General features: G+C 35.7%; 1 protein-coding gene across 15 annotated transcripts in view; it reads right to left on the bottom strand.

Moving 5' to 3' along the window:
* Window positions 1-12332, bottom strand: part of LOC126297568 (CLIP-associating protein 1-A) — a 322153-nt gene that overhangs the window by 163299 nt on the left and 146522 nt on the right. For 10 of the 15 annotated variants that reach the window (XM_049988512.1, XM_049988519.1, XM_049988511.1 and 7 more), the window contains 2 exons: window positions 9818-9890; window positions 8342-8410 (listed from right to left, as the gene is read on the bottom strand). In XM_049988512.1, the coding sequence (XP_049844469.1) occupies window positions 8342-8410; window positions 9818-9890 (142 nt within the window). The remainder of the gene's footprint in view (window positions 1-8341; window positions 8411-9817; window positions 9891-12332) is intronic. The other 5 variants (XM_049988524.1, XM_049988523.1, XM_049988522.1 and 2 more) reach the window with 1 other exon arrangement.

The following is a 12332-nucleotide window of genomic DNA, read 5'->3' as shown; positions in this document are numbered from 1 at the left end:
TTGGTGGACAATGATGTCTATTGGACTTTTGCATACACTACGGTCTTACGTAATATTCATGCTCATACATGTTTTCTAATTATATTTGTACACCTTCCATTTGGTCATTGCCTCAGTCATTTTCTTACAACTTGTAAATCTTCAAATAGTTTTCTCGCTAAATATGTTTGCCTGGATACATGTCCCATCCAATCCCATTTCAATTTCATTACTGTCATTATCCCATCTTTCACTTCCGTCTGGCCTCTGATAAATTTTGTTTTTCTATCTCTTCCAGTAGTCCCCGAAAAGCATATCACCATTATTTGTCAAGCAACCCTCAATTTTTGATTTTTTTTCATTTAAACTGCTTGTCTCTACTGAAGTCATAACTGGTAATATTATATTATGAACTTTCAATATTGAATAAACCAGAAACTTTATTTTGAAAACTGTTTATTTACCAAAAGCACTCACGGCCAGTTCTACACTTCTGCTTTATTTCTACTGCTGTCCGTTCAGTCACCATCTGTAAGTGCTCTAATTACAACTATTCATCAACTGGTTCTGTGACTCCACTGTTTGTGTGCACATTTTTCTTCTTGATTTGATGACCATACTTCATTATAGTCTTATCAAAACAGACCAATTAGACTGACTTTCGGACTTGTTCTATTCACTGATGAATCTTATATGCACTAGAAGCAAACAGCATAAAGTCATCAGTGGGAAAAAAAGGAGGAGGAGGAGGAGGAGGTGGTTCATGGACCTTCCATTCACATGCAGTCCTTATTATATATATATATATATATATATATATATATATATATATATATATATATATATATATATATATATATAAAATAGTTAATATAGATAGTAGTTATTATCATAGAGGAAGGTGGAAGCAACTGCTGACAAATGAAAGTTGAGACAACAATGTGCAAATTACAGAAGAAGGGACATGATGCTGAATCAGGCAGGATTCAAATATCTACCGCAAAGCAGAACAAATTAAATGCACCCAACAAATATTTAACTGGTGATATAGACCAGCACCAGCACCACCAAGAATTACGCCTTTTAGCCTGTTTTGTCTCAGAATTGTTCATGCCACATCTTTGGGGACATTTAATGTTCCTCTTGCCAGTTGGGTTATATTGCATTGCAGCTTCAATTAGCCTATCATTAAACATACGTTGGACATGGTCATTCTGTCTTTTTTCTTTCTTTTTTTCTCATGTGTTCAATGTTTAGTTCTTGTCTAATATCGATATTTATTTTACGGTCCAACAATGAATATACCACTACAAAGTGAAGGACCTTCCTGTCTGATGATTCATTTCAATGTAATTGATCAGATGTTAGGATCCAACATTCACTACCATACAGCAGCAAAGGCAACACTATTACTTTGTATGGTTTAATTAGTGTTTCTTTCCGAATGTTATGTTGTAATGTAGATTGTATAGGTCCAAAGAATTGTCTGAATCTTGCCAATTTTGGATCTGCATCATCTGAATACAACAAAATAGTACAGATAAACATCAATTGGTAATAAGTACAGCAATCAGTCGCAAATAATGTTTACTGCAAATCCAGATTTTGATCACTGTGTGGCCATCTTCAGTGTTTAACCACATACAAAAAACCCATTACAATAAGGTGACATGCATCCTTTAGTATATGTTCAGTTGTATAAGTTTTACTTGTGAGTTAATAATAATTTACATTACAGCAGATATCACTTACAACATTACAACCATTTATACATAAACACAGTCCCAACTCGACTATCAATGTCAAAGACTGAGTTCACACTGAGGCTGCTGGCTTCCATGTATGTCATATCAGTTTACAGTGTCCTCTACATATATGATGGATTGCCAAAATATATTCACTAAAAAAAAGTCTCTAATGTTTTAAAGTTACACATACATGATAGTGACTATGTGAGGTGACAAGTGGCATCAGTTACTGCTGTGCATTTTTAGTTACATATAGTTTAAAAATACAGTAAGTCCTATCCAAAAGATCTATATTAATAAATTCATTTAAACAGTGTTAAATCCAAAGTGCTAATAACTTACCCATATAATTACATCAACAACATTTATAACAACATAGTGAACAAATGGCAAAAAGAAAATAGTTTCAATGTAGTGGACAACAGTAACAATAATGTATTTGTTTACCATACTATGATACAATTAGCACCAGGATAACCTCGTTTTTAGAAAAAGAAAAGTAAATGTGGAATTTTGTACCACAAGTAAACTGTGTAGTATTTTAAAAACAGTATGGAAAAAAGAAATGCCTTTGTACCTGTCCCTGTGTGCTCTGAACGTGTTTACACACACCACCAGTCCTTCTACCTGGCACACGTCCAGAGCACACAGTGACAGGTACAAAGGCACGCACGTCAAAAGGACCAGTGCAGTTAAATGGTTAATTAGCAGTGGGCCACAAAACGTTTCAGTTTTGGAAATCATTTAAAAATCATGGGATTCAGATACTATGAGAGACTTCCAACACACACATTGATCTGGCAGTAACGAACTATTTACAATTTAACTAATCCTAGATTGCACATGAGTACATAGTTTTGGTGGCAAATATATTACCCAAAATTATACATGGTGCATCTGGAAGTTTATTAGTTTTAACACCGAACTGCATAAATTATAATGTATTTTTATGTGAAAACTGTGTGAAAGGACATTATAAAACAGAAAAATGTTGGGTCCGTTCGAAATAAAGCTGCTAGTCCAATAGCTTATAACACCATTTTTGCCTAATCTAATTCCTGTAGCTGCACTTAAAATTTGACAAATTTATTCGTGCATGTCTTCTGGATAAGATTTGCTGTAATTTTAAACTATAAGTAATTGTAAAAATGTGCAATAACTGATGCCACTGGTTAGTACACACTGTCAGCACCATATATGTATAACTGCAAAATATTATACACTGCCAGTACAGCAACAAAAACACCCAAAGTGGCAAATTTCACTTTTTTTATTCACTCAATGACTAGTTTAAGGCTGGGATCCATTTTCAAATCATCATAACATAGTCAAAAATTGTGTTTCCAAAAATGCAAAAACTATGTAAAAAATGTGTAAACACACTGCTCATTTGCATATTTTTGACATAGTTTTTGCATTTTCGGAAATACCATTATTGACTATGTTACGATGATTTGAAAGTGAGTTCTGGCCAGAAACTAGTTATCGAGTTATTAAAAAAATTGTGATTTGCAACTTTGGCTGGTTTTTTGTTGCACCAATTAACAGAAGTTGCTGGCCTACAATTATTACAGCATGCTGAAAGTTCATAAATTGGACACTATTGTTAGTTACAACTGCCAGTTTGTTTTATGTATGTGCATGAGTTTTTTAAAAAGTATAAAATAAGAAATAAAATAACAAAACATGTGATTGTAAAATAAAGTCCATATAGTTTAGCAATGCCATGTAGTGGCCGCTGTAAACTGGTACGAAATAACAGAAGCCAATGGCCTCCTTGTGAATTCAACCTTTGACATGGATGGACCAGTTGGGACTAATGTAATATTTTAACTTATATCTGCTAATACAAACTTTATTACTGACTCACACTTAATACTTATATAACTGTACACATAATAAGGTATGCACATTACCTTATTTTAACTTGTTCCTTATATGTTCATTAGCATAGAAGATGGCCACACACTGACTAAAATCTGAATTTGCAATAAACATTATTTGCAACTGACTGCTGTACTTTTTACCAGCACTGCACTCAGCAATCCATACAACAGCACTAAGTACCCGTGTCCTCTGGCTACCCACAACAGCATAATGGAAACATAGACCATGCATGTATTTGTTTGTACTTATTTAAAATGGTTCAGTTAGCTGAAAAACCTGTCAGGTGGGAAATATATGCCATGATTCCTTTCCTGCCTTTGAAAGACAGGTAAGTTGTCAAAATGAATTAGTTTATTAATAATGTTTATGGAGGAAACTTACAGAGTGATTGGCTTGTAAGAAAAGAGTATGAATCATTCAAAGATGGCCATAATAATGGTCATGTTGAGGTGAAAAGTAGGTAACTATCTGTTGCTGCTGAAGACTTGGTTGGTACAGAATGTTGATGCATAAGTTCTAGAAAACAGAAAATTAATATTTTCATCCTTTTCTAATGAGCTTCCTCAAGTTTCAAAAAGAGATATTTGCGAAATTCTTACAAAACACTTAAACTACTAGTTGTGTTCCTGCATAGATCCCAAAAATGCTGAGTGAGGTGTATAAATCCATTTGAGCAGCCTGTGCTTTGAATTTCCCTGTGCAAACTGTAACAATGATGGTGAATGTTTAGGATGAGCTGTCACTGAAGCGTTTGTGTGGTCTGCGGTTCTCACCCCTATTTCATAGTAGGAGTAGTCTGCTTCTATCAACAGCACAATTCAAAACCATCAAATAATGTTAAGAGTGTCTTTGAGTGTGTTTTCCTTGCTCAATAACAACCAGAAATACTTACAGCTACAATAATATTTCAACATGCACTTAATTTTAATTTACATTGGTGAGTTGGGCCGTGTGCTAAAGATGTCTGCCACTTACACCAAGAGCAGAATGGTATGTTGCGTGGCCACTGCAGGATTAGTAGAAGGGAGTGGGGAATATTTCATTGTTAGGCCCCAAGTGCTCACAACTCACAAGTGTGCACAACTAGCACTGATCAGCAGCTATCGTATAAATGCCAAACTGAAGGAACACGGATTATATAGACAAGTCATCTTCAAATGTAATACATGATTGTAGCAATATGAAATCAAATTATGGATGTTGCAATACAATGTAATGGGTAAAAGAAACATGACATTCCAAATGTTCAGTAAACATTTGCGATCATATCTCATATTGCAATTACTGTTATTAATTAAGGTAACATACTAACTTATGTAGGTTAGCAACTAACAGAAAGATTGGTAGGGGAAAATTTGGTAAAGTGGCCAGAACAGGAAAAGTGGCCATTGGATATTTACGTTCTGAACAGCACTGCTGCCTGTCGAGAACTGGTCACTGCAGTGAGGCAGTACAGTCATATAAGCATCGATATGAGCTCTGTGTTTGGTGAGTAAGGTGTCTGACAGCTGTGCCAGGGTAAAATCTCAGCTGTGTGGTGAGGTGTAATGATGAGAAGCAGGCAAGCGTGTCATAGCTTCCTTGGAGGCTACTGTCGTTGTCATCAATTTATTAGTGTGGGCTGTAAATATTCAGACCAGTCACTCCACCCTAGAGATAGACACATTTAAAAGTGATGATCTGAGGTGTATTGCTGTTACTTTAACAAAAGGGCATAATTTACAAGATGAATTTCAGGTCATTATCTGATACTACGTTGTGAGTCATCCTCTAAACAGTGAACACGGTTGGCAATGCCCCAATTGTAACTACGGCTTCCTTTAATTGCATTCCAGGCAATGTATGGAAAATTAAAGAGCATGTCCCCAACAAATAATCACAAAACCAATTTGTACCTGCTCTCATGAATGATTTGGAGTAGAACTGGTGGGAGGAAATTGCCTTGCTAGTGCTGACCAGTTTTTTGTGCATAGTTTGCAGAGCCAGACTGCATGTTCAATATCAACATCAATGTCTGGTCAACATCAATCATACTTTTCCAATGACTTCATCCTATATATCCCATGGTGCGTCTCATCTAGTATTAGGAGTTTGGTTTGAACCACAACCCAGCATGAGGGTTGTTTGTAATCCAGTGAGGGAAACAAAGTAGTCTGTTGTACACGATTCGTAACTTTACAAAGGTGCTTCACCCAACTTACAGTACACATCATTAGCTACTTTTCTTAGAAGTAGGTCCTGATCTGTCAAATTTGGCACTTGCTGGGCTATTGCCAGAAATTTTTCTAGTGGGTCTCATATGTTTTCTTTAAACTGAAAACAAAGCCATAATCGGGACTAGTGGAAAATGTGATAAGTTGTCAGTATTGGCATATAGAAAAGTACGCCTGTAGTGGACCTCACAGTAGTAACTGCTTAAACCAAGGCCACCAATTAAGTTCTTGTGCTGATATGTCTGCATCTGGGCCTTACAGCAAAATTAATGTAATAAGGAGTAATTTGGTCCAGTAAAAAAGAAGCATTAATTTTATTTTACATGAGAGCAGACTTCAAACACTTCTGTGAATTTGAAAAAGCTGCCAGGCGATTAGTATACTACATAAATTTAAGCTGATAGGAAGAGTACAAAATATGTGTGGCTCATGGAATGAATTTGCCGTAATTATTTATTTTACCCAATACCAACCGGAGTTCTTCAAAATTTGAAGGAGTAGAGAGATCATTAACTTAACCAACATGAGCTGATATAGGTCCAGGACTGTCTCTGCTTAGTCTGTAGCCATAATGGACACATCAGAAAAAAGTTACATTCTCTCTTTTTGCATCTGAATTTAATCTCCATAAGTTCACAAAATAGTTTTAAATTTTTGAGATGTTGCTTGCAAATAGCCCCTGTGTGGATGATGTAGCCAACATAATTCACAGCTTGTGGCACCAACATAATATATCATAGCTGCTGCAAGTATCTCTGGAATATCACAGTAGCATTTGCAGATGCAAATGGAAACCTATTTAAATGTATATTCAACATGGTCAAATCAATCCGAACACTTAATGGTACCACACAACTGTTTTTAGTAGATATTTTACAGGAAAAAAGGGTACTTAGAGAGCTCAAACCAAGAACTGCTGATAAATCAACAAATGAAACAGCTTGTTCCTTCATGGAAATTCCACATTCAATTGTACAGTTGTGTACAAACTGTGACTTGGCCAAGTTTGAATTTCGTCTAGCTGTAGAGAAAATATTAAATGAAGTGCCTTGTGAACATTAAAATGTCACATATCACAATGTGAGATTTAACGCGACAGAATGAAAAGTTCCTAGGAGAGGATTTTGTGATGTCATTTTGGCATGTACAGGAAAATTTGTGCTATGGCACTGGTAGGTGTGTAGAATCAGTGCATATAAGAGGGTGATCCTTTGTGTACTTGCATACAAATTGCATAGAAGAAAATTCCAGCAGGAACACATTCAGACACTTCTTCATTCCATGCCACAACATGCAGTGCACACAGTTTCTGTAGCAAACTAGAATCTATAACTCGAGAGATCATGAACAGTTACTTAATCCCAATCATTTTTCTATTTTCATAGCCATAATTTTTGGTAAACTAATTTCAGTATAATCATCCTTCACAGTGTTGGAATTTTCAGAAACATTACTATATATGTTAATTACACTAAGTTTGATTTGTCTTTGTAGGTGGTTCAGTACTGTTCTGTCTAAAATTCATTTGTACTCTACAATGTTTGCAACATTTCACTAAAATGAAGACTGACACAACAGTCCAATGCTGAAATGGTTCACAGCTACAAAAAATGACTGCGCCCATTCCTTTCCAGCTCAATCAAAATATGTAATCCAGAAAACATTAATTAGTAATAGTAAAGAAGTATATATACTTTCTCTGATAAAGTTGTCAAAAGATGTAATAAGCCACAAAGTTTTAAGTCCACAACACTAAAAGTTCTAATTCAGCTATAAGAATGTTTTTCATAGATATTTCAAACCATAATTTAAAGTATGCCTAGTTGTTGACTACAAATACAGATAACTCTGACCACTGACTTTTTAAATATTTATTTATTTCCTCAAACTACTTTTTGAGACTAATGAGGAATGCACAAGTTGTGTATTTATTTTCTTAGCATGATGCTGGATATTGACTTGCGGCAGTATGGGCAGTGATGTACTTCATATCGACCTGGAAGTTTCCATTTTAATTACATACTGACCACACAATTAACTTTATACTGCAAACAGTGACTGTCATATAAATCTACCAGTATCGGTTGTACAACTGCTATACGGAAATGAACATATACATTAAAAGTGACTGGTCACAGTTACCTGTATTTATTTTAAAATAACACAGTAATTTCTTCTAAAATGTCCATAAATGACAAATGTAATCTTAATATGCCTCATAAATGTTTCTACACTTGCAACTGGATAAAATCACTGTCGTTTTAATATGAAATAACTTGTATGATTTCAAAATAATGGAAATGATGCACACTACTTTACATTTAATATCTTGTACAGTTATTCACATTTGTTACACCTTGCATACATCCACAGACAGTAAACAGTACACAATAGTGATGAGAAATTTGAGTAACATTAATTCTACACTAATCAAGCCTACTCACTTGAGACTACATGAACTATATACATTGCGACTAAGGTGTTCACAATGGTGGGGGGGGAGGAAAATCATACCTGGTACAGCTGATGCAGTAACCAACTGACGTTTAAAGGAGGCCGAACGCCTGGTTTTAGATCCCGGTGCTTTCGTTAACATGCAAAGCAGAACAGACACCATATTAAGGAAGTGAGTATGGGTCACATCAACAATTGCAAGACAATAATTCAGAAGATGATACATTATACAGCTCACAAAGGAAAGTTTATTCAGTATTGTGATTAGCCTACATACGAAGATAAGTAAAGCTAATGATGATGGTTAAGCAAGCAAACATGCAGACAGATATACAAGCAAGCAGCAATGTCACTGGATGATAGAGTGTAAAATATCCACTTCAAACCACACACAGCAGAACTTGAAATATCTGTGAGTTTCACATAAAAATATGTTAGAAAGCATTTAGGATACAGAATACATTTTGTAAATTATTGTGATACACCAGTAACAATACATTACCTGGAAACTTCACCACCATCCAATCTTAAACCAGTTTAATGTTCTTATTAATATTTAAATTGTATTAATGTGAACACATTAAGCTAGACTGTGTTACAAGGATAATCCCCCCCCACATACACACACATTTCCACCTTTTAGACACCTGTTTATTCAGTGAGCAGTACACACAGTGCACTCACATAAATACGTTTAAATTATCAGGACAACAATACATTAATTTTTACACGTGGTAACAGAAAATATCTGCAATGACAACGGCATTTAATCATAAATGTCAGCTTCTTATAAAAAGTTCAAGTTATTTCATCAATTTCACTAGCATGAAAACTGTCTCTGAAGAAAGTATTCAGTATGGATCCTAAAAGCTCAGTGACATTAGTGTTGGAAAAAAGTAGACACACCAAACCAAAATGTAATGTCATATCTGCAACAGAACAAAGAACTCAACTCCATCAAATGATGTCCATTTCTTCTCAATATTATCAACCCTGCAAATCTAAGGTAAAGCATTCATTCCATTCTCTCAAACTATTTTCTTTTGTATATGTTATTTAAATGCAAGGACTGATTTCTTTCATTACTGTGAGCTTCACACTGTAAAGGAGAAATAGCATGCTGTCCTTGTAATCAACAAATTTTAAAAAATGCACAAACTGAAAATTATGAGTGTGCCAAAATCTCAGCATCTATCTAATATAGAACCAGAAAAATCCAGTAAACATTAAATATAAATTACTCATGAAATAACATGCACCTGTTTGCTCGTTCACAATACCTATTTAAGTAACGGGTCATCCAGGTACAGCCTCGCAAAAGATGAGTAATATAGGAACATAAATTTATTATTGATGACAAAAAAGGTAGTTGCGGCAATATCCATTTCCTGCAGTGTAGTCTTTTTGTATAAAGCCAAAACATATCAGTGCTCACATTACAGATTATCATATAAAATATAGTAGATAAAAAATTGTTTCCCCACACAAAGGAAATGAACACGCCAGCAATGAATTAGTAACAAATTTGTTTCTTACCTGGTGAAGTTGCTTTGCCTACTCCAGAGTTCTTCTTCGAAAAACTTGCAGATCGCTGTCTTCCAGATTTCGGCTGAAAATCACACACATTACCAATGAAATGATTGCATTCAACTAAAACAAGTATTATATAACAGTAACATCAATTTTCATTCATGTGTCAGATGAAATGTTCAAAATAACACCATTAACTGGAGGTCAGGAAACACAGTTCAAAAGTAGAGATAAAAATTGCTCAGCAATTCTCTTACTATCAGCAAATATCATGAAATTTGTAAATTTTTCCCACAGTCAACAGCACTGGCGTGTTCTATAGGTTGCTTCCGAAAGTTGTGGATTCTACTGATGACAATGACAATTAATAACACTACATAAGTATAACAGAGAAAAAAATAGTCACCCTCAAGTGATATTACACTTAGACCGTGTAATGTGACGTCTAAACTCACAATGGTCTCAATTCAGCAATGAAGAAAGTCCACAGTTTCTTCAGGAATGTCATAACCAGCTGAAGCCACTCAATGATTAGATCCTGTAGAGAAACCAAATTCAGGAGATATTGATAGCTATGTCTGACATGATGTTCCAGATGGTTCCAGCATTTCATGGGTCAGCTGAGGTGCAAGAGGGCGCCTGAGTGAGTAATGCAAATCTGTGGGCTCAGGTCACTGTATGAGTAACACCAAAACATCACTGAACCATTTTCAGCCTGAACTACAGCCTCAGCACACTGTGAGTTAAACATATCAATGGGCCATTGGTGTTCCCAATGTGCCGAATGATTCAAAGAGAGAAAAATCATGTCTCGTCAGACCGCACTACGTGCCTCAGCCAGATACTATGCAGTTTCTGTGTTGTTTGGCCATCTGAAGAAGTGATGTTTCATGAGCTACTGTGAGCAACAGCCTTTTGTGAGATGTCTGACACCCAAGTGTTCACTGCTTCTATTCCTCTCCCTATGTTTGCTAGGAAAAGGCTGACACTGACCTGCACTTAGTGACAGTAACAATACCAGATGTTAAAAATCAATAAAAACAGTCTCAATCACATTTTCGGATTTTTTTATTTGTTGGAAAGTGGTTTTGACCTTTTACTCAACCATCTTCACGCTTACACCTCCTTTATGGCTGCTGGTAGCAGTGGTCACCGCAGTGACAACAATACTTCTACGGATCTTGCTCTGTCTGCTGTCACCAGCAGCCATAATGGCGGTGCAAGCCAGAAGATGGTCCAAGGAAAGGGCCAAAACAGGTTGGCAACAAATAAAAAATAAGAAAATGTGGTCGAGAATGTTTTTATCGATTTTTAACATTTCATACCGATCACTGTGCTCCAGTCAAGAACCATTTCTACAATAGTAAATGCCAGATGTGCATGAAACAGATTATTGTTGACAATGCATGGCACTCATCTTCAGTCCTGTCCATTATGTCAGTGGTGGATGGTTACACAACTGCTTGGCACCATTTCTACAACATTTACAGCACTCCAAAGAGCTCTAACATGCCATTTTAAGAGGGTGATTAACATTAAGCGAGTTTATTAACAATATTATTATTATTATTATTATTATTAACATGTTTTGGGATATTACATGAGTTAAAAATCCATTTTTCTACAGAGTATTTCTGGACAAGTCTTTACCTTCAAGTGTTACAAATCAGTGCTTTTGTGTGTGCTCACTATTTGATCTTATAGACTGAGTTTTTTTATAGTGACCTCCCCAACCCCCACACTTATAGCAGAATTTGACTCCTCAATGTCTGTCTACACTCTTTTACACCCATTTTTTATCATATTACCTCCCACTACTGCATGAAATGTGTATGTCCTACATGTCCTCTGGCTCTGATGAATGAGTGCTAAACCCAAAGCCTTGCTTGCACTGAAATCCCATTTGTATTTTTCTACGTCCTTGTATCAGCAGACTACTTACTTCCACTGTCCTGTAAACTTCAAGCTTGCTTCATGACGTTTGTCCTGCCCTATTTTGTTTCATTATGATACACTAGCAGCATTTAGTAACACCTTCATTACTTCCCAGTTTCAGTCAAGTATGTCAATGATTTTCTTGCAAACCACCTTAACTCTTTTGATTGTTTCAGATACAGCATCCCACATCAGTGTGGAATGATGCATACACCCAGTTTTCAGAGGCCTCAATTATATTTAACATTACTAAGCAGTCATTTTATGTTCATTGGTTGGGACTGAATACAATGCATGCAGTGTTTCCAGAGAAGACCACAGAACCTTTTTTTTTTGGGGGGGGGGGGGGGGGGGGGGGACAGCATCAAGTGGATAACAGATTCATTCTTTTTCTTCATATTTCTCAGTCTTTTTTCATAGGTTCAGTTCATTTTGGCTGCAACATTCACTCGATTTGTTAATCTAAATAACCATTACATCATCAGAACATTATTTGAAAGTGTAGTAGTGTTTTGACAAGGCTCTTTCCAGAATTAATTTTCAATCTGCAGTAGTGTGTATGCTGATTTGAAATTTCCTTACTGTG

Source organism: Schistocerca gregaria, chromosome X (assembly GCF_023897955.1).
Source record: "Schistocerca gregaria isolate iqSchGreg1 chromosome X, iqSchGreg1.2, whole genome shotgun sequence".
NCBI lineage: Eukaryota > Metazoa > Arthropoda > Insecta > Orthoptera > Acrididae > Schistocerca > Schistocerca gregaria.
Note: the sequence above shows the minus strand (reverse complement) of the source record. Positions and strands in the feature narration are given on the sequence as shown.